The following is a 23526-nucleotide window of genomic DNA, read 5'->3' as shown; positions in this document are numbered from 1 at the left end:
AAGGAACTGAAAGCCTGCACCTGTGCAATCATAATATATTGATTATAATGCAAAGAAGAGGTAGCTTCAAAATCTAAAACTGGAATTAAATGTAGCTGAAAGAGCATTATGTCATATAAACTGCAAATTCTGATGCCCTTTAGGTCAGTTTTATTCAACCTAAACCTGCCACATCCTTAATGTAAGGTATACTGACACTTATGGGGGTTTAATTGTATGTAATTAATGCAAGAGTTAATGGCCATTGTGACTGTTTTTCACTTGAAAATAAATATTTTCCATGACTGGGACAAAGCATTTGAACCCACACCGTTCAGTTTTAGAATGAACTTTTTCCACATGAGCTGTATATTATGGTATTTTACAATATTCATCATTAACACCCAGTTTCCGAACAGTCCCACTGAGGTGACCATTAATAAATGCACTCCAGCACTTCTCCTGCTGACTGTCTTTCTCTCTCTTGCAGCTGTTATTGTGCACTGAGCACACACACCGACAGTTTTAATGTCCTGCTGGCTGCTCAGCTGTTGCAGTGTTATCTCATGACTTCACTTAGTGCCCTGAGATTCCCACCTGACACAGTTCAGTGCCGCACAGCTTCTTTTGCTCACAAACTCTGTCTGCTGGTCTAACGCTCTTCTGCTTGTCTTCACATGCTCCTAAAATCCTGTGATTTTAAAACTCATGCCGGAATAGGGTGGATTTGTGACCATATTATGTGAAATACTGACATCTAGTGCTAGGTTTGGGTTTTGTATGCCCTCATCAGTCTTATGGCAGTATCTTAATACGATTGTGAGACATTTGAAAGTGCAGAACGGACGGGACATTGATTTTTGATTGGATTTGAACTTTATTTATTATATAACTCATTGTAGGATTAAAAATGCTATATATAATTGTCAATTGTTAACAAGTTTTGTTGCTTTCAGGTGGAGCTTGTCTGTTTAAGAGTTGAGTCAAAGTACTGGTTCTAGCCTGTGGGCAAAGGTTTTGATTTCCAAGTCAAGTATATAAAACATAAATATATAACAAGAATAAATATAAATAATATAAAACAAGAATAAAACGAACTTTATCCTTTAAATAAATTACCATTTTGCAAAAGGTATGTCATAAATATGTTTCAGTGGGTAGAAGTTATGATGTGTATTGTAGCAGCACACTTGAGGCCCAAGTTTGCAGGCTTTGCTCCCTAAATATAGTGATTCAAATCATCAGCTTACCTTAGGAACTTTGAAGGTATTTATTATCAAAATCATTTTCCTCAAAGACTTGTATGATTTCATCCACAACACTTCTTGTCCATCTTGGCGTAAACGTTTGGTTTAAAACTTACTAAAGATTTGTTTTGTATGTTTTGATATCTATTGTTTACACCGGCTTGTGGCCTTCTTCCCCTCTTCCTGTTGGCACACTGCTTGCTCCCCTTTACCAGCTGTTTCTGCTCTCTGCAGTCAGCAGAAATGTGTATCACATCACCCCATACTACATGCTGTGATCCCCATGTGTTGGTACAAACAATCCAAAGTCACTCATCTCACTGTAGATCAAATCTACAGTGCCACTAGAGGTCAAAAACTCCACATCCTGTAAACGGTCATTTCACCCAGATTACCAAAAAATAAACAAACAAAACAAGCATATTCTCTAACTAATTTGTGGTGGTTGCCATGCAGATTTATTTTTCCAGGTTTAGAGATGTCCATTTCCAAGATATCTTCCTCCGTCCCAATACAATGGTAGTGAATGGCACTTCATTGGATCCCACAGCATTTAACAATTATCTTTAGAAATGTCAATACCAACATCTTTTCAGAAACAGTGTTCCTGTTACTCAAAATTATCCAGACAAGTTGCTGATTTTTTGAATGTAAATGTTTAAAGCTGTGAGCATCATTGTTGCATAGTAACAACCTCAAAAACATATTTGAAAACCTCAGCATATTAACCAAACTGTCTGCATGGACACTGGAACTCAGTGAGAAAATATGCAGTTTGTTATTTGTGAATTGGGTGAACTCACCCTTTAAGTCCTGCAAATAACTCTATAACGTACAATGAACACTTTGAGAGGGAATTTTTGATGAAATATGTTTATGAGTTTGAGAAACCTAACACGTGACTCACAAATTAATTTTTAAACTGAACAGTCAAGCAAGGACCTGGAGGTGCTGATAAATCAACTAACCTTGCAGCTCTAGAAAGAGGACTTATTTTGTTTTATTTACTTTTAGAGGCATGAGGAGGTAAAACAGTAATCCACAAGAAATAAAGTTAAAAAAAAAATCACAATTTTGTGTGTCCAAAATATTTAGTTTTTTGTCTGTATCCTATCCTGTCCCGTCATCTCGTAACCCCTTTGATTAATCCACCTTGTGGGGGTCCCGACCTTCAGTTCGGGAACCATGGTATACCATAGTCATACCTTGGTCATATGACACTAATCACATGATATCCCTGCAATTACTTCTTGTATCTGATTGGAGGACACGCTTCCACGCCACTGTGTGATTGGTTGAGAGCGGATATCAGTGACTTTGTTTGTGGTTTGTTATGTGTTTTCGAGAGCTGTAAGTTAGAGGTTGCAGAGTCATGTGTTTTTGTTTTAGTTAAGTCTGACTGACTATCTTTCCTGCTTTTCTGAGCGCGCAGTAGAAACAATGCGGTGCTGGTACATTGCAGCTGTGCTTTTGTGGACTGTCGTAGGTAAGGCACAACATTTAAAATTGACACAATATTTCCAACTAGCTTCGTGCTATGAAGGCAGCTAGCAGTTGTTTCTTGTTAGCCAACGTTATCGTTCAATTTGCTAAACTCATACTTTCAGATGTAAGTGGCTGCAGCGATGAATACATTGATATTGATGATCGATTTCTTCAAATACAATGAAGACGGCTTCTATCTCAGACATGCTGACGTACGCAGAAAATTTTCACGCCAAACTTTAGTCAGAAATCCTCCAATTTAGAGTCGAATAGCTTATCAGGAAGCCACATGCATCCTTAAATATGGCTTATGAACCCGGACGAAACTATTGAAACTTTATTTCGTCATACATGAAATAGCACTTCATCGACTAACACTTTAACTTCAACCATTTCTTTTTAATACTCCTTCAGTTATTTCTGTACTAAACAAAACACACTGTGAGCTGTAGTAAGAAATGTGACCCATTAAAGGCCATAGCTAGTTCTCTGCTATTGTTGTAACACATTTTCTAAATATCCAGTTTTTCAAGCAGATATTTGGCTTGACTTTATCTCTTTGGAAGTGACAAAGAGTAAATGTCCAAGGACAGCTGTCAATATTCCCAGCAATCGAGTTACATCTATCGTCAGAGAAAGGTTTCATTTTGTCTGTTTGTCCTTACAAGAATAGATGAGGTCAGCTAAACTACTGAAAAGTCCCTTTCACCACTTCCTACCCTCACCACCTTTTTTGTTTTGTTTTCAGTTACGGAGGGAAAAGCAGTCCCTTCACTTCCAGATTTCGGGAAGTCCTATCATGTCAAAGGTAAGCAGTTTAACATTTTAGGTTTCTTTGTCATTATAATTCTGCCTCATTACAATAGTCTTTCACATTTCCATTACAGGAGTGATCTCTCTGCCCTATGCTGAGATCAAGGAGCCTTTTGAGGCCTGGTTAGATCTAACAGCAAAGTCCAGCCGAATAGATTACTACCATGGTAAGAAACCTTTTCACCTGTGGTATTTTCTCTGAAACCGGACTCTGTATTCTCCCTGCTTGGTGTGTTTAGTGATGTGAAACTTAGAGCCTGTTGTAAATCACTCAGTGCGTAAACAGGGAAGTGAAAAAGCATAAATAAGCACAATTGGGGAACTTGTTCTGTTGACTCATGTTACATACTCGTGATTTTTTTATTGTACTTTTTTTTTTTTTTTTTTTTTTTAAATCATATTTTCAGTCTCTTTTTGAAGCTGTTTTCTAAATGTTGTCTCTGTGAATTTACATTTGGTGTTTGTTATCTCAAGGCAGTCATAAATAGAAACTATTTTGGACCCCCCTCTGTGTATGTTTATTAAAATAAATAAATACAATTTTGGATGCGTGTGTGTGTGTGTGTGTGTTAGTGTGTAAGGATATAGAGGGGAGAGAGCAGAGGGAAATGGTAATAGGCTGCATTTATATAGCACCTTTCTAGTCTTCTGACCACTCAAAGTGCTTTACGCTACATGCCAACATTCACCCATTCACACACACTCATACACTGATGGTAGACGCAAGGTGTCAACCTGCTCATCACACTCATACACTGATGGCACAGCTTACGAGAGCAATTTGGGGTTCAGTATCTTGCCCGAGGACACTTGGACATGCTGACTGGAGGAGCCACTAATCTTCTGATTAGTGGACAACCTACTCTACCTCTGAGACACAGCCGGCCCTGGGGACAAAAGAGAGGAGAGGGAAAACCTTACTTGTTCATTTATTTCTTATAACCAAAGCAAGTAAAAAAGTATGTCTCTCATCAAAATAGTAACATCTTTACCAGAGGAGGAAAGAGTAGACTGACACTGTATAGGAGGCCTATTGTTACTTGTAAATAAAAGTAGTAAAAACACCTTCAGTAAGAGAAAGGAAAATACCAATCTATAGTATTTAGTGAAAACGTCAGTTGGTCAGTCAGTTAGTGTGTAATGCACAGATAAATGCTACACCCACATGAACTTACAAGACACCACAATATGGTTGCAGTGGTGAAACATTTGTCAAACATAGATAAAAATGTTACAACACTACAGCGGCTGTGGCTCAGGAGGTAGAGTGGGTCGTCCACTAATCGGAAGATCGGCGGTTCGATTCCTGGCTCCTCCAGTCCACATGCCGATGTGTCCTTGGGCAAGATACTTAACCCCAAAATTGCTCCTGATGGCTGTGCCATCAGTGTATGAATGTGTGTGAATGCTTAGCTTCCTCTGATGGGCAGGTTGGGACCTTGCATGGTAGCCCCTGTACCCATTCAGCGTATGAATGTGTGTGAATGGGTGAATGTGATTCGTAGTGTAAAAAGCGCTTTGAGTGGTTGGAAGACTAGAAAGGCGCTATACAAGTACAGTCCGTTTACCATTTACATGAACTTCTTACATTACATTGCAAGCAAAGAACTTTATCTTCTGTACAAACTCCACAAATAAAATCAGCCACACAAAAGGTGCCTTCCTGAAACATAGCTCAAGTATTTTTTTTATTGTAGTTCGTCTAGAAAAATTTATCAGAGATTTAGGACCTTTTATTAAATAGTGTAGCCCTTAAATTATCTACTTCAGTAATGCTTTACTTCATTAGTAACTCTACTCGCCAAGCTGATTTCTGTAGCATTAACAGATTGTACCAAGTTCAAGGTAATTACCACAAAAAGCCTATGATAGCCCTTAAAGTTATATCATTCTTTAGCTTTTTTTTTGCAGAATCACCTCTGCTCCTTGCACGTCTGCTAAGGAGCCAGCCGTGTCTAACTTTTTCTTTCACATTTTCATCGACAGGCCAAGTGTCAACATACCAGATTGGGGCGGAGCAGCAGTGGGGGGTTTCCTATAAAATCACTCCAGAGACCACAGAGACAGAGCTGAATGTGATGAAGTGCTTCCAGGTCAACGGAACAAAAGATGAAACCGTCACACCACAAACATCTTTGCCTGATGTTCAGGGATTCCAGGTCTGTGTGTGTAAAATGTTCTGTGTAGTATTTTAACATCAAAACATCATTATTAGATTGATGTTTAGCATAGTAGTGTCACCGTCCAAACAAGGCCGTCACTTAAAGACTTCATCTCTCCTGCAGTTTCTCAGGATGGAGTACTACGGAGGCTCCCTGTGTGAAGTCTGGCAGAATGTGACCACGATCGGTAACAAGAAGAACACATACACACTGTGGGTGACCCATTCTGAGAAAGGTGCAGATGGCAAGGCAGAGCCCGCCACACCCCTCCACTATGAGATGATGGGATATAACACCCTGCTGGGGTCCCACTATGACAAATACTTGGTGGACTACAAGGAGTTCAGCACTCACGTGGACCCCAAAGTATTCTCGCTCCCTGAAGGTTTGTAGTGTAGTGTTGTAGTTACAAGATGTTTTAGAGGAATTAAAGGAGAGAAAACACTTCTCTGTTTGGTCTAATTTTTTTTTTTACAGGTATGAGCTGTGGAGGATTTCCTGGTCCAGGAGTTGAACACCACATATTGGCCAATCCGATGAAAGATCTCATCCACACATCAGCTTCAGGCCACTCGCAGCGCATGTTCAACCATTTCAAGGAGAAGTTCCAGCGCCAGTACAGCGACGAAACGGAGCATGAGAAAAGGGAGCATGCTTTTGTTCAGAATCTCAGGTGAGAGCCCTTCTCGTCCTGAAATTTTAATCATCAAATGATTAAGTTTAAATTCACCAATAGATTTTATTTGACTCCCAGGAAACGTTTAGAATTCCAGCTCTGTCTCAAATCCATTTGTACACTATGTAATAATAATGAAGTGAGAACCTATTTACACACAATGTGGAATTGCCCAGACGTGAAGTATTTTTGGTTTAGAGTTGCACACGTGCTCTCTAATGTAACCAAAACTTCCAAGTCTACCTAATGCTTTACTTCTAAATGATGATTCAGTAATTAATGTTACCAAATCTCAGAGAAGACTTCTTCTTTTAAGTCTGACAGCTGCTAGAAATTGTTAGTATTATTATTAACTTCAGATTTCTCAATGGATTCTCTCATTATTAGACATCATCTGACTGGAACTCTTGATAGCTCGAACCAACGGTGGGAATGGAAATACAATTGACACCTTGCCCGAGGCACTGTATAAAGTGAAATTAATCTACGTAACCCAGATCGTGAAATAATGTCTGTGACTGTATACTGTATCCTTGCAGTTTTTTTATTCATTTATTTTTTCAGTTTTGTTGAAGAGGGGAAACTTTAAAGACTGGAGGATCAAAGAAGAGCCCTTGTCAGGCAGTTGATGAATGTCATATTGTACATGGATAAACAAGAGTATCATGTTTGTTATGTTCAAATAATCTATGTCCAGTATTACAGATGTTTGTTGCGGCTGATGATTTGTTGTTATATTCAATCTAACCTCCAGTACTGAAAAATAAAAATTTGATCACAAAAAAATAATCTCAGGAGAGAGGAACATTAAATGATGATGAGTTGTGACATTTTAGCATGACCATCATGCTCTTTTCTTTTTAGGACATAGCCATGCAAGAATTTCAGAAAGTGCTTTGAATATAGATTAATTAAACTGAAAGATTTGGGTTAACTGTGACTTTTTCCTTGTCTGTTGCTGTAGGTACGTCCACTCCAAGAACAGAGCAGGGCTGTCTTTCTCTCTGGCTCTAAACTCACTGTCTGATCGCACCATGTCAGAGCTGGCCACCATGAGGGGAAGAAGACAAGGAAAGACTCCAAACAGAGGCCTCCCCTTCCCTTCCAAGATTTACGAAGGAGTGAAAGTACCTGAGTCACTTGACTGGAGGCTTTACGGTACGTATACAGAATCTGAAATGTTTACTAAAGATGCATCTGTCTGGCAGGTGATCCAGTTTTTACCTCAACTTTGTCCTTGCAGGTGCTGTGACCCCAGTGAAGGACCAGGCCATCTGCGGCTCCTGCTGGAGCTTTGCCACCACTGGAGCAGTAGAGGGTGCTCTCTTCCTAAAGGTAAAAAGCAGATTTTGTCACGGTCACTAGCCCTGATCCAGTGTTTGCAAGTAGCATAGCTACTCCCTTATGCTCTTTGAAGCCACAGATGTTCAGCATGGCACTACATTTGCTTATGTTTTGGTTCATTTGCATTGCAGTAATGTTTAATTATTGCCACCTTTCTAAATATTGAAGAACTGATAAGCTGTAACTTGAAAAATCCTGGCAGAGTAGTGGGTCATTCAGGGTTAAAAATGATCAGACACAGCAGAGTCAAATGGGAACAAAGGGCATAATGTGTCAAACATTCAGTTGAAATGTAGAAATGACTAACATGGAGCAAATTTGAGGAGGAATGTGTTACATTCTTCTGCCATTGTTCAAAAACAGCAGTAGAACGTCATGGAAAGGAAAAATTCCTAATACAAAAAGTTTTAAAAGTCTGAAATATATATAAAGATGTAAGCAGGGTGAACTGAGGATGTTTTGGACTTTTAAAAAAAGGTTTTGATCGTGGAGAGGCGCTGCTCCTAGTACACCGTCTATATTCAGTCAGTAGGGGCGGCTCCACAAGACGATTCATTGTGACTTTCACTCATGTTGGACAGACTTGACAGTGTGTGTGTGAATAAATAAAACTGAACGAGTGTCAACTTCGGCCTGCCTCCATCTCATAGAAGGCAAAGGCTCAAAGGCATTCCTTTTTCTGTGTTGCCGAGCAACTCGATTCAGACATTGGACCGCTTTATTATGGGATTTGATGGCACCCCATTGACATGACCAAATTCTTTGACTCCCTCTCTCACGCACACACACACACACTCTTTATGATGTCTCTTGCCCTGTGCCTGCAGTTTTCTAATTGATCGGCTGATAAGGGAGATTTCTAAGGAGGTAATTGGCACACAGCAGGGAAAAATGGAGAAACATTTGGGATGTTATTAAAAAAATGATGGTTTTGACTTCAGAAGGGGTGTGCAGAGTTGTTAAGTGTTTGTAAGAAGTTTCTGAGAAGCAGGGCTACTGTTAATTGATGAAAGCAAGTTTATAAGTTAGAGTTGTTGTACAGTGTACCAGCACAACAAAACGATGCCTTCTTTTTTGAATGAGATGAGATTAACATGAGATAGAGGAAAAATACCACCATTTAATGTTTAACCATTACAATGTTTGGCAGTTTTGCTTATAAGATTATGACTAATTGTTTCCCAGTGTTTGCAAGAACAGTTTGATTTGGCGGGGGTGGGGGGGGAAGTACTGTTGTGAAGCCCCAGCAGTCCGTCTTTGTACCTCTGCCAGCATGCAGTGCAGCAGCAGGAAGTGACCTGCATGATGTAGCATCCCTGTCCCCATCGGCAGGTTCACAAACAGGGCCACTCCCCAGGGGCCAATTTTAAATTTACCACTTTGTGATCTCACAGCATCTGCCTAGCAACCTGTAGATAACAGCTGGTTTAAAAATGTTCATTATAAATGTCACTATGTTCCTGTGAGAAGCCTTAATGTATGTCTAGTTGTCTTTTTTTGGACATATGACCTTTTGTTTCATTTTTTTCACTCCCCTTTTAACCCATTTTTTTCTAGTCACCAAGTGTGTCAATTAAATCCCTTAGTTTTTTTTAAGATCCTCAGAGGCCCACAGTACATGTTGCTATAAGATACCAAAGCTGGTGAAACTGTTGGTACTGGGTTTCAGAGAATGTGATTCATGCAGAGCAGGACAGGTTACTAACAAGTATGCTCATGTTTTTGCTTTCGTCTTTCAGACGGGCTCCCTGCAGGTTCTGTCTCAGCAGATGCTGGTGGACTGTTCCTGGGGTTTTGGCAATAACGGCTGTGATGGAGGGGAGGAGTGGAGAGCGTATGAGTGGATCATGAAACATGGAGGCATCGCCACAACAGAAACCTATGGAGCTTATATGGGAATGGTAAGATGATTAAGATGTGATGCATGTACCTGTTGACATAAAATAACCCATAAAGTCAAAGTTGATCAAAAACCCAATCATGTGCTTTTTTTGCCATACTAGCGACATGGCTCTAGGGATGGCAGTGTTGGTTAGTCTGTCAGTCCACCTCTTCAGTCCAAACTGAAATATTTTGATCTCCTGACTTTTCCTGTAGCATAACCGGCAGATTAAAGTTATTCCATATCTAGTGAAATATCTGCACTTCTACTACATCATGGATTGTCACAAAATTTTGTACAGAAATCCATCGTTGGTGGTTTGTGATCTCCAGACTTTCTTTTCCTCTAGTGCAACCATATTTTTTGTGAAATCTCTTAACTATTGGATGGTGTTATGGCCTCTCCAAACAAGTAAAGGCTCAACTGGACACCAAAACATATAAAAAAGGACACTGAGACCTCTGAGTTACCATGAAAATAACAAGCCTTGTGCAAAGAAAAGTGAAAAACAAAAAAAGGGGAGGGGAGGGAGGGGGGGGGGGGGTGGAGATCCCAGCCAAAAGGAACAAAAGATGGAGAAGCTACTGAACCAGCCACACAATGGGCCATCAAACCCAGCTCATCTCCCTAAACTACCAAAAGAAAAATCTAAACTAAACTGAACCAAAACAACAATAACTGGACTACCTGTGATCTCCAACCCAAACCAAAGTAACAAAACCCAGCACTCTAAAACATGCTGGGGAAAAAAAAATTAGGGAGAAAAATTCCCGAAAAGCTGTGCTGCAGGCTGTCTGGCACATGTGTCTCTCACACACTGCTCCTCTGGCCCCCCTTCTTCCTTGATGGTTAATTGATTTCAGGTGCTCCACTCCTACAGAAGGCAGGTAGAGGGGAGGGAGAGTGCCAGAGAGGGAAAACAAAACACACTACAAGCAGTGTGCAGTAATGCACATGCAGGGCCACACGTAACACCCCCACCCTAAAATGATGAATAACGGGAGTACAACGGATGTTATTCACATATTAAAACTAGCAACACAAGAACATTTTCTCTTCCCCTATAATGCCTGACCTTTACTTTGAAGGCTTGCAGGAAGAATGCCCAGCGCATAAGTCTTTGGTTTGATTTCCGCATTCGATTAATACATAAAAGGGGATGGTGGTCAGTATGAACAACGGTTGGTGTACTAGCAGAGCCAACATAAACGTCAAAGTGTTTAAGGGCCAAGAAAGTTACCACCACTGAGTCTAAGAACTCCTGCTTGAGTGAGCAGCACTCAATCCAAGTGGGTGCCACTCCCACTAGACACAAATTGACTACCACCATGAGGTGAATGACACCACAAAACCAAACAAAGTTACTGCATTTATCCACAACACACACAACAAAAGGTGACCAACACAAAAGGGAAGTGCAACAGCCACAAACCAAAAGGGTCACAACAAGTAGACCAATTACAAAGTCGCTGCCATATAACAACAGCAACACACAAAGACCCAACAAAAGTGAACTGCTACTACCACAACACAAAATAGACACTATGTGGTTGATGTGATTGATGTTAGGAATCAGCAACACACAAGGTGACTTGACGAACTCTGAGGCCACCTGCTCTAGAGTAAGATCCACTGATCTGTGAGTGACTATGTCCCACAAACAAAAAGGTCACAACTACAATAATATACACAAAAGCAGTAACACCCAAAATGACCAAACCAAAGTGGACTGCAACAACAACAAAGTGGTCACAGTATAGTCAACGACTACACACAAATGTTGCCGACTTACACCTAAGCAGCAACCCACAAGTGACCCAACAAATGTAGAGTGCAGTTACCACAACACAAAGCTGCCACAAGTTACTGCACACAAAAGTATTATTACAGCTGCACAAGACAAAGTGACCAAACAAGAAGTAGGGTCATCTCACAGCCAAGTTGCTGTGAAAAGTGCAAAAACATGGGGAACATACTGTAGAGAGGCACGCCAACCCCTACCTGCCTACTGAGATGGCTAACTAACCGAGCTAGTCCTCAGTGGCTTGCCAAACTTGAGGCGACTTTAAATGCTGAACTCAGTGCATCACCTAAGACCAGAGATGTAGCCGACAACAATACACTGAAGTGTGTCCCCCACTTAGGATTACCACCAAAAATAAGAGAAGCCAAACAACAAAGTGGCAAGCTCTTCAAACCAGCCCAGTGGCTAACTAGTTAGGGTGCTCAAAACTGAAACTCCAAGCTACTGAGGCAGTTACCCAATCAAAAGCAAAACTTAACAAGCACCAACCACCATAAATGATCTAACAAAAGAGATGACCTCTACACTACAACATGTTTTACTTTGTGGAGGGGGTGGAGATCCCAGCCAGAAGGAGCAAAAGATGGGAAGCTACTGAGCCAGCCACGCAATGAATCATTGCACCCAGCTCATCCCCCTAAACTACCAAAAGAAAAATCTAAACTAAACTGGAGCAAAACAAAACCCAATAACTGGGCAACCGATGATCTCCAACCCAAACTAGAATAACAAATCTCAACGCTCTAAAACGTGCTGGGGAAAAACAATTGGGGAGAAAAATTCCGGAAAAGCTGTGCTGCAGGCACATGTGTGTCTCTCACACACTGCCCATCAGGTCTGCCTTTCTTCTCTGATGGTTAATTGATTTCAGGTGCTCCACTCCTACAGAAGAAGCCAGGTAGAGGGGAGGGAAAGCCCCAGAGAGAGAGAGAGACGGAAAACAAAACCCTCAGACTGTGTGCTATAATATACATGCAGGGCCATGTGTAACAGATGGATTGCGAAGAAATTATATTTACTCCCCCAATAGGTTGAATTGTAATTACTTTGGTGATACTGAAACTTTTATCTAGCGCCACAATCAGGTCAAAGTCTTCAATTTGTCTGATGACATTCCCATCACCTTCAGGTGTACTTTGTGTTTAATACTAAACTAAGATAATGAACACGGTAAACATTATACCTGCTAAACATCAACGTGTTAGCATGCTGACATTAGCACTTAGCTCAAAGAACCACTGTCAAGGATGGCAGGTAACTGTGAAGGCGTTTGTTTGACAAAATGGGGATCCAACAATCTTTTGGAAGTCTTTCTTGTAGATCAACTTGGGTATAACTGTCAAAATAAATCATGAGAATTTTTGACATTTAAGCAAGGCTCAGTTGTAAAACAGGACTGGTTCCTATGAAACATGACTCCAACTGTCTGTGCCTAGTCTGGGGAAAAAGTCACTGAGGCACATTATGAAATGTTCCCACCAGTACAATGTGTCCCAATGAATGTAATATTATGATCTCAATGCCATCAATTACCTTCAGGTTCACAGTCAACCTAACATACAGACACACAAGCTTTTGACAACTTTTAAGCAAAATTGATTTTTATCCAGTCAGTTATTTCAAAGTTCAACCAGCCAAAATAACTGCTTTTCATAGTTATTGTATGTTAAGATCAGACTTGTTTAAAATCTATGAGAGGTTTGTATTTCTTCAACGGTAAAGCTCTGACCAGCACAGTAGGCATGAGAAACATGATATTTGATAACTGTTGGCTCAGTTTTGGATTTTCTGTTTCTCTCTCTGAACAGAACGGATTTTGCCACCTGAACACATCCCAACTCACTGCACGTGTACAGAGCTACACTAATGTCACATCCGGTGATGAAGAGGCCCTTAAGTTGGCGCTTTTTAAAAACGGGCCAGTGGCTGTCAGTATTGACGCTTCACATCGATCTTTTGTTTTCTACAGCCACGGTGTCTACTATGAACCTGCTTGTGGTAAGTTTATTTTACACAAGTGTTCAGTTTTAAAGCTTTTTACAGTAACTCTTCTCTTGCTGTAACACAGAATGTTTCCCGGGTTTTTCAGGTAATACCACTGACGCGTTGGACCATGCTGTGCTTGCAGTGGGATACGGCACCCTAAGCGGGGAGCCATACTGGTTAGTCAAGAACTCATGGTCCACCTACTGGGGCAATGATGGCTACATCCTCATGTCTATGAAGGATAACAACTGTGGCGTCACCACTGATGCTACATATGTTACACTGGCATAGATGTGCTTGTGTCACCCAAATCTGTTCAGTTTCTGTTAATGCCACTATGTGAGTGCCTGAGGGTGAATGACTGTTGGATGTGTTGAGGTGTGGTTATTGCATCAATGCTTGATAATAATGTGTTAAATGTTGCTGTTATATGGTACAGAATTAAGATGCTGCACAACTAGCGCAAGAACAAGTTCTATTTTTCAAACATGGTTTTGACAATTTTATTGCTGGTGGCACATCGGCACAGTGCCTTCATTTCAGTTGTACAAAGTACATTTGGTGACACATTTCCACTCATTCTTGTACTTGATCATATGATGCATTCAAATGCACTAGGCTTGAATCAATACAATAAAACATTGTAAAGTTGTCCATTTACTGGCTTCAGTGGCATCTCTGGTTAATCTAGCACACCCACATGCTGTGGTTAGCAATAAGGTATGCTTTCTAAATTCATGCAGGGGAATTACAGGTTATCCCCTCCATATGCATGCACATTCAAAGCATACTGGCCTGAAATGTCTTATTTTTTAGGAATAATAGATTTTGAAGAATCAAATTCCTTTAGCCTGAGTAACATGACATATTACATGACCTACGCTTTCAATCAACCCATGCCTGGAGCATCATTAATTTAAATTCTAAATAACAGCCCTTGTAAAACGTACTAGATATTTCACAGATTGAAGTTACCATAGCAAGTCATTTTACATGAGTATGATTTGTTAAAATGAAAAGAAAACAAATTTCTACAAAGTTGAAAACAAATCTCCACATGCTGATCATTCACATCCCACATAGTTTTCATACAAAACTACAAAATTCACTACATTAGTCTGACAAAAGGCTACATTAGGTATAATAAAGGTAACAAGTGCATGCAATCTCAATTGACTAGTTTCATTTCTCTTGGCTTAAGAAGGAGAACATAAAGAAAAGTTTGTTGCTTGTTCAGTACAGCATTAAGATACAACAGAGATATTTCACAAACAGTCTACAGACATGGTCCATTTTTATACAAAAATATTGCATGTGCTTTTATGAAATGCACAAAATGTAATAAAACCTTCAGTCCTGAAAAATATGAGGTCCCAAAACTAGCTGCTCTGCATGGTTGTGTGTACTGAAATAGAAAGTAGGTTGGAGTGCTGCTTTAAAGTCTTCTTGTCCAGTCTGATTCCTCAAAGCACTGATTTAGAAATCTGAACTCTCCACTGATGCCCTCAGATTTATAAATATATACAAATATGCAATCTGTTTGTCTGCAAAGAGGATCTATTCACACAGTCTCCCCACATAAGTAAAACATATCAAACCAACTCTCAAAATTGGAATAAAGGTGTACACTTCTGAAAAATACACATGGTTGCAAACGACGACCATTTATTCCTGACTTATACGGATGTTTACCTGCATCTGGTAAAACAGAGGGCTGTTGATTTGCCCTGGCAGCATATATGAATGCCTGCTTTGTGCATGTGTGCATGCGCACACGCATGCTAGTGTGGTTGGGGATATATGTTGTTTTTAGGGGGTTTTTTTGCATAGAGCTCATGGTCAGATCTTTGACATGTAATTGCATAGAAGATGTTATGTCGAGGCTGTATAACGTGTGAATAATGGAATGTCTGCATCCATGTGTACATGTGGTTAGCTCTGGCTTGCTAGGTGGCGTAGCTCCTGTTCCTCTGTGCTGCTGGCTGATCCGCTAATATCCTCACACTTCTCAGGGTTCTCCTTGTCAGGAGGTGACCTGTAATAGACAAAACACAAAGTAAACACTGAGCTAGTCAGAGAGGTTGTGTCTTCACATGGGAAATAACAAGGAAGTGAGATTTTCCATCCTGTTTGGGATCATGGGCACTGAGCAGCAAGGGCACAGTAACAGTATGCTGAACAAAGCTCAGAAGCAGCACAGAATATATATAAACTGTGATAACACTTCAACAGCTGGTGCGAAGAGCAGAGCGTTATTTTTAATTACTTGCTTTTCCCATTTAATTTCTTGTACTTTGCTTTCAAGCATGCAGCTTTCCTCTGCATTTTAGTTCACCACAAACTGCAGTGTCACCACTAATCTGAATAAAAAGAACATTCAAAAAGCCCCACCCCAGTGAAAAACAGAGGTCATATTGTCTGTCGTACCTCATGTCCCAGTTCTCTACGTCGTCCACTGTGTCAGGAAGAGGTCTGTCGGCAGTTTCAGGCAGTGCCAGGGCCAGGACAGCGCCCAGCAGTGGGGAGGTACCAAAGATGACCAGTGGTATAGTGGGGCTGTGGTTATGAAGCATGTTGATAATGGGAGCCAACACACCGCCCAGCCTCGCAAACATACTAGATACACCTATTCCTGTTTGCCTGAGGGGACGCAAGAAAAAAAATTGTTGTATTTGTTGCCATCAGAGATTTTTAAAAAATCACTTTGGGATTATGTGTGTTTGAGAAAAGTAATTTAAATTGTAAGGACACGTCTTACCGTAGCACAGTGGGGAATATCTCAGCAGTGTACACATAGATTACAGCAAAGGACGCTGTTATACCAAACTTCCCGACCATGGCGAGCCCACTCAGGGTGCTGGGATGATCTAGAGCCAGAGGGCAGGTAAGAATAATTATCCCAGTGATAAAATGAATTTATGCACGCCTGTTTTAACACTCTGTGCATACAAAAACACAGTATCCATCCTACCTGCAGGGACAGCAAGCATTAGCAAACAGGCGAGTCCTCCAAGAGCAAGAAAGCCACTTTGGGAAAAGCGTCGACTGCAGGGCAGCACAAGGAGGACCACAGAGCGAGCCGGGATCTCCACCAACCCGAACACAAACTGAGTCAGATAGAGGTTTGTCCCTAACCTGGACACACCCAGTGACAGGCCGTAATACACCAGCACATTCACGAACCTGGGATGCAAGAAAAAATGAGAAAAAAAATGTAATGAAAGGAAAATTGATTTGCCACTGATGTTGGTAAAAAGCATATGTTCATTCATGCACACATAAACCATTTACCAGAGGTAGAACAAGATGATGGCCCTCTTTCTCATCTGAGGTGTTCGTACAAGATCCACTGCTGAGTGACTTTGCTTCCCCCCACGAAAGATATCACACTTCTCAACCTTATGTGCACATGGACACACACATAAAGCAACATTTTAAAAGAATAGTACTGGTGTTATTCTGCATTTTTCTTATTGGTAACGAATCCCACAGGTAATGCCTTGTTGCTACAGACTGATCTCGAGGACTGTAGTTAATTTTAAATTAATCCCATTGGAAGCGTTCTGCTACCGCAAATAATTGTGTACTCATCCGCAGCTGAGAATAGTCCCCAAACAAATGTCCTATTTCTTCTTGTTTGAGTAATATTTGCTAAAACTACACTGCCCAACTGTTTAAGAGACTTACTAAGCCTTTAAAAATTAAACTATTTGTTGCCCATTTTATAAGATCTACAATAGGACAAATGGGCTCGGGGCTGAGAGCTACAGACAGGGTAGTGCTGTCAGAAAGTATCGAGAGAAAGACACAATATAGACAAAATATCCTATTATATTATATATACAATAATGACAACCTTATTTTTTAACAAAAATATTAGTTTTCAACAGGTCATACTGCATGCAACAGAGAGAAATATATTTCAGTACATCGTAAATAATACAATAATGGCATAAGACACACCTGTACAGCGGGAGGTAAGACCCGGCCGTTAACAAGTGCTGCCTTGCGGAGGAGTGCAATGGCTTCCTCCCTCCTGTCGTTGGCCAACAACCACCTGGCAGACTGAGGAACCACCCTGTCAAGAGTTAGAGAGAGAACAAGGCAGACATGGAGAGCGAGAGAAGGGAGAGTAGAGAAGAACAAGTGGACAAAAGCAAGAGAAGATGCCAGAAATAAGGGCAGAGAGGGAAATGAGGATTACAAAGAAGGCATTCATGTATTCATGTCCTACACAGTGGATGTAATGTTCTGATGCCCCTTGAATCTCCCACCATATATAGAAGATAAGCAGGAATCCTGGTACTGATATAGCCAGTTGTAACTTTCTCCAGTCTCGTATCAGATAAGCTATGCCTGCCAGCAGCATGTATCCCAGGCCAAAGGCGTAGTCGGTGATGATACCAGCCAGCATGCGTCTTTTGGTGCACGTCCACTCAGTGCCTATGGAGAGAAATATTGCAGGAGAGGAGGAGTCATGGGGAGAGGGTTAAATTGAGGTGGTGGTTTGGAGCTTTGAGGTTGAGGAAAGAGTGGCAAGGGTTTGTGTTCTGGGATTGGGGAAAAATAACACAAAACAGTATGAGACATTAATACACTTAAAGAACAATATGACTTTATCAATCCACTGTTGTCCTTGACTGACACTGAAAAATTTTGGCTGCTACTAACATCTGTTTGTTAACCAGTTTCCATAATCCATATGTGAGGAATCCAAACTTCCTACAATATAGTACTTATTGTGTGTATTCAGTGACATATCTGTGCTGTTCAGTAACAAGATTAACTTAAAGGTGCAATATGTAAGAATGATGTAATTTCAGTTTAAAATTGTTTGGCAATTTTAGTTTAAAATCAAAAATTAACAGAATCTGACGAAATAAGAAAATTCCTTCCCCAACTTTCTTGGTTGGCTATAACAGCCTGAGGACTGATTTCTACATGAAGGTGTGAATGACGGTTTTGCCTTGCCCCCTCGTCCCCCTACAGCACCAACAGGGTGCAAAACTAGCTGATGTTAGCTTAGTAATGGAGTCCACTGATGTCAACAAATGATCAGCACCCAACACAACACAGAGTCAGGTAAGCTAACATTACTGCAAAGCATGTAAAATGTATTGTAATATTGTGGTTTTAGCTGGCTAATGTTAGCACTGCTGCTTGCTCGCGCTGACAGGGTGCAATCATGTGCGTGAGCAACAGGATGCTGACTGCAGTTCACTTAATGGCTACCAGTGCCATTAATGAGAGAGAATCTCTGATTCTTACATATTGTACCTTTAAGGGCCCTATTTTCCCGCAATTGGGTGTAGGCGCAGATCCAAATCTTAATTCCTGGAGTGTGACCATGTGGGTGTGGCCAACACATTTTTGCATGTTTCCCGACCATCAGCATTTGGGCTCAGCCAGGCGCAACGTGGCAGATATACAATACCCAGAGGAAGAGTAGAACTGAACTATTTACATTATCCTATATTAAATTATCCTATATTAATTTTTTGCACAAAGTAAGTGGCAGCACATATGAGAACACATCAGCTCTATTTTCATTCTACAATTTTCAGCATATTTGGATTGATGTATATTAATATTCGGGTGTCTTGAATGTATATTTTGGAACTTCTGGTGCTTCACAGAGGTTAACTCATTTCTCCCTCTCACTCAGCCTTTCTCCCGTTTCACCTATTGCTGAGTTTTTAAAGGGAATGAGAGGAGTTCATGTGATTGGTCATTATTGAAGCCCGCCCTGACTCCACCTACACATAATGCATTCATTCAAGCCACTGATAATGTATTCACTCTCTCCTCCACCTTGTGCCTGGCTGAGCCCAGATGGCACCAGTGCTGATGGTTGGGAAAAAATGTGTTGGCCACACCCATACGTGCCAGACACTAGGAATTAAGATTTGGATCTGCGCCTGCGCCCTATTTCAGGAAAATAGGGCCCTAAGAGTCTACAGCCATGCTAGCAACTCGTGAGGCTGCACAGCTGTGCTTTCAACTAAACAGCAGTCAGCATACTAACATGCTCACACTGACAATGTTAACATGCTGATGATTAGCAGGTATAATGTTTACCATGTTCACCATCTTAGCCTGTTACTATAATATGCTAACATTTTTTAATTAGCACTAAACACAAAGTACAGCTGAGGCTGATGGGTATGTCTTAAATTTTGCAGGTATTTGATCATGAACCAAAAGTATTGGACAAACAGAAATATTGACCATGATGATGGTGCTAGATGAAAAGTTAAGGGATCACAAAAGTTGTTACAGTTCATGACGAGAACATGAAAGTGAGTACCACATTTCATAGCAATCCATGCAATAGTTGGTGAGACATGACAGTCAGGTACAAAGTGGTGGACTGACGGACCAACAAGTTAGCTAAGCTTGGTGACAATACATTTTTAAACAGTTTCATGGGTTTTGAAAGAATATTGTGAGCCTAAGAGGGAGAAGAATTTTAAAAGAACTCTCCATGAATCTCGTCAAATCTAATGCAAAATCATTGTGACAACCTGAAAATCTTTTTTTACACTATTGATAAACTCATTAATCCTCTTCCTCACATCTCATCTAATCTTTTTTTAAAATTTTGTTTCATTTTTCACAGAAAAAAAATATCACTATGTAGAATGAAACTGAGTTCACATACTGATTATGTTTGTGTTTGAGTGTGTCTGTATTTCGTTAGTACCCAGCACAAAGGCATTGATGATGACTCCAGATATTGTGGCACCAACTACAAAACGAAGAGTCACGTAGACGGGAAAACTGGGTGCAAAGGCCACAGCGACTCCAAACACAGTCTGCAGAGCGATGGACAGCAGCAGCACGAAACGCCGGCCATACCTTGCACAGACAATTTAGAACACACTTTTTAAAGCATCATGTAAGAGAGAGAGCGGACACAAGTATGCTCTCTAAGCACATGCATAAATGAGTGCATAAATGCACCAGTGTGATAGTGACAAGGTGAAACCAGTCTATACAGGCCAGTAGTGTATCAAAACTACTGCACCCTGCCAACACACCCTCAGGAATTTCATCAGTATGGGATTCACTGGAGAGTTTCAATTCCCCATGAATATTTAAATGCTGTTTCAGTCATATTTCCACATTGATTTTTTGTAAACTCCAGGATTTATGCCATAGCAATACCACAGTAAAGGTATTGATATGGCATAAATCAGTCAAACCTAACTTGAGCACCTTAACTAAGCTTCATGTGTCAAGTGCCCTACTTACACATGGCTACCAGGTGCCAAAGACTCCAGCTGGGTCGGCCCCTGCAGCCATGCTTTGATGCTGAGGATCTGACTGTATCTCTACAGTCAGCGGTTAAAGGCTATGAGAGAGAAGTCTACCTGTCAGCCATGGCTCCAAACACCAGAGATCCCACCAACAGGCCAAACATGTAGATAGATGAACCGATACTGTTCAGTCCCGCTTTGTCGCACACCAGGTCCCACTGGTAGATGGAAAAAGCACACAGAAGGGAGGGGGTGTCAGTGGAGAATACATGAAACTGAACTTCTCGTTTACTGATGGGTACTTGTGCAGTGGACCCAAGCTGGAATCAATTGTGTCTGTGCTACTTAAAAGAGTTCATATTGGTCTGATAACAAGGCTGGATTACTAACTTTCCCAGACCCTGAGGGGCTCCCAAAAGCCCCAGGTTGCAATGTGTTGCAACTGGTTTGTTACTAAAGCGCAATAAGGGCCTTATAGTGGCACTCTTCCAATTTTACTTATAAAAGTCAGTTTAATCGTCATGGTTACCACTGTGCCTGTGAGAACAGGTTTATCATGTCTTCAGTGGGTCTAGGAGAGTTTCTGAACGTCTGAGAAAACATTCTCTATCTCCAGTTGGGGTTAAAACTTTTAACAGAGAACCTGCGTTACAAATGTGGGGCATGCAGTGTGAAACGTGGGAATTTCACAGACGGGGAAGGTCTAACAAAAGAGTCGCATTATTGGAAACATATGATCCAGCATGACTCTCAGGGACTAAAAGTCAGGATCTCTCATGAATCCCCCAATTTTATAGAGGTGTCATTCCAAATTGCTGGAATACTTGAAGTCAGGTCCTGCTTTATTCTCTAATCTTGAAGACTGGCCCTGTGATAGATTTAAATTAATTTGTGTTTAATCAGAATACTGTACAGAATGTACAGATGGAAGAGGAAGGGTTAATGGGAGCCAGATAGCTCATTTTTGCCCAGAGGCCCCTTAACAGGTTAATAGGGCCATATATAATACTTTGTTTACCGCAATATAGATACTTATAGTCCCTATACTGTAGTATGTGTGGTGATCAGTAGTGAGGATTGTGGTGGCCTTGACAACATTTAGTGATATTTTGTTTATTTAGCTTTATTCTTTAATTTATTGGCCTATTATAAGAAATATAGAGATTTGAATGTTTATCATTTTAGCCAAATATTAAACACATGGGAAAGTGGAACATCTGTATCGAGAGTGAATTTAACCTAAGTTGCACACTTTGAATCCCTGATTAAACATGTAATATTTCATGTGCACATCAGCGTACCTCGGTGACTGTGGTACTCTGGAAAGTCTCCTTGCTGTACACCCATCCGTGGCCGCATGGGACGCGCTCCGTGCGGTTACCCTGCAGGAGGACATCCGAGGAGAAGCAAGAAGAGTCCGACAGGCTGAAGTTCAGGTTGAGTGTACCGGGGGAGGAGGACTGATTCCCGGCTGCTGAGCTCGAGCTATCCCGGCAGCGGTGCGGCGGCGTGGCTCCTGTAAAGATGCTCACCATCATGTGGAAGGCGAGGAGGACCTGGGGTAAACAAATCCATATGTATAAAATTTTCTGGTATTTGCCGAACCCTCCGATGGCAGAGAGAATCTGGTCGAAATTCATTTTGGGGAAATATAGTCCAATTTGGAGACTGGCTCTTCTCCAGCTGGATGAAAAGGAGGAGGTGGTGAGCTGGCTATAAATACCCAGCAGACAATAAATCAGTGATGCGGTGCAGAGTTCAGGAGGTAAACAAGGTACATATATTCCCACGTGCTTTCGTGGTCAATCGAGGTGCAGTCTACCAACATGACCTATCTCAGCAGTCCTGAAATGACCTGAAGTAAACATTAACTGATATCCTCCCACCGCCGACACTTCTCATTTTCTTGCAAGCTGCACTTTACTCTCCAAACGAGGGGTTAGACAGGTCCATTAAATGCTCCAAAATCATATGTCTAGTTTATCTACCGACGGATTCCCAAAATAATATGGAAACCGGACAAGTGAATGCATCAACTTTCTTTATCCATTGTTTATTTTCGCCACAAAAAAGCAAGAAGTGAACAAAAAAATCATGCATCCAGCCACTCGCCAATGCTGTTTAGATGCTCTAGATGTTTCCACACGGCGCGCAATCTGAAGAAACCCACATTAATTCATGGCAGCTGGGAGCGCGTACGGTGTGATGTATCCATTACTTAAAGGGCAGGGCCATAGCATCATTACAAAATCCCAAAAAAACCGCTCCAATGCAAGAATCACACCACATTACTGGCACTGTAATCCGCCTGGATTAAAAATAGTGTCGGTTTTTAAGGAAACCGACGATCAGTCAGCATGCTTCCATTCATCATGTTGATGTACAACATGCAATAGTCTATTGTTTTTGTGGTAACCCACACACAACACAAACGCCTCTAAAAACAGAGACTGTTGTCCTCAGAGGCCCTCTGCTGCCATCTGTTGTTGGATTACTGAAGTACAGAGAGGTTTAATCCAGACCCTCCTCACCTCCAAAATTGTTTTTATCAAACTGCACACAGAACACCTAATTCAAATCTAGTATTACTCCATCATAGGAGTGCTGTAAAACTGCAACAAACACTTATTTTCATTATTAATAAGTAGGGGAGAACAGGGTAAATAGAGCCAGTGGGTAAAATGAGCCACCCCCTTTATCTAGGTAACCATAAACAAAAGTACTCAAGGACTCAAGCTTGGACTCAAGCATGTGGAGAGAGTGGTCAGCAGAACAGAGCAAAAAAAAATATTTTTGTCATGCCAAGTGAATTCATCATGTTACTAAAGTTATCAGTCTTGTATCTTAATTAAAAAAGATAAGTTTTGGACATTATTACATGTTAATTTA

General features: G+C 40.9%; 2 protein-coding genes across 2 annotated transcripts; one reads left to right on the top strand and one right to left on the bottom strand.

Annotated features, from left to right (window-relative positions):
- The first annotated feature begins 2531 nt into the window (after positions 1-2531).
- On the top strand, positions 2532-14038 carry zgc:110239 (uncharacterized protein LOC550326 homolog). Its single transcript, XM_044335098.1, has 11 exons — positions 2532-2712; positions 3460-3519; positions 3599-3691; positions 5511-5683; positions 5810-6071; positions 6164-6359; positions 7327-7520; positions 7606-7697; positions 9446-9607; positions 13201-13390; positions 13482-14038. The coding sequence occupies exons 1-11, from the start codon at positions 2667-2669 to the stop codon at positions 13667-13669; spliced, it is 1656 nt and encodes a 551-aa protein (XP_044191033.1). The 5' UTR covers positions 2532-2666; the 3' UTR covers positions 13670-14038.
- Positions 14039-15017: 979 nt separating this feature from the next.
- Positions 15018-23088, bottom strand: si:dkey-166k12.1 (solute carrier family 22 member 13). The gene is made up of 10 exons (XM_044335099.1): positions 21939-23088; positions 20752-20855; positions 20082-20236; positions 17653-17821; positions 17342-17456; positions 16670-16776; positions 16350-16561; positions 16137-16245; positions 15806-16018; positions 15018-15413 (listed from the first exon to the last, which is right to left on the bottom strand). The coding sequence occupies exons 1-10, from the start codon at positions 22275-22277 to the stop codon at positions 15311-15313; spliced, it is 1626 nt and encodes a 541-aa protein (XP_044191034.1). The 5' UTR covers positions 22278-23088; the 3' UTR covers positions 15018-15310.
- Between the last annotated feature and the right edge of the window lie 438 nt (positions 23089-23526).

Source organism: Thunnus albacares, chromosome 19 (genome assembly GCF_914725855.1).
Source record: "Thunnus albacares chromosome 19, fThuAlb1.1, whole genome shotgun sequence".
Lineage (NCBI taxonomy): Eukaryota > Metazoa > Chordata > Actinopteri > Scombriformes > Scombridae > Thunnus > Thunnus albacares.
The sequence above is the reverse complement of the archived record's forward strand: the minus strand, read 5'-3'. Positions and strand labels throughout refer to the sequence as shown.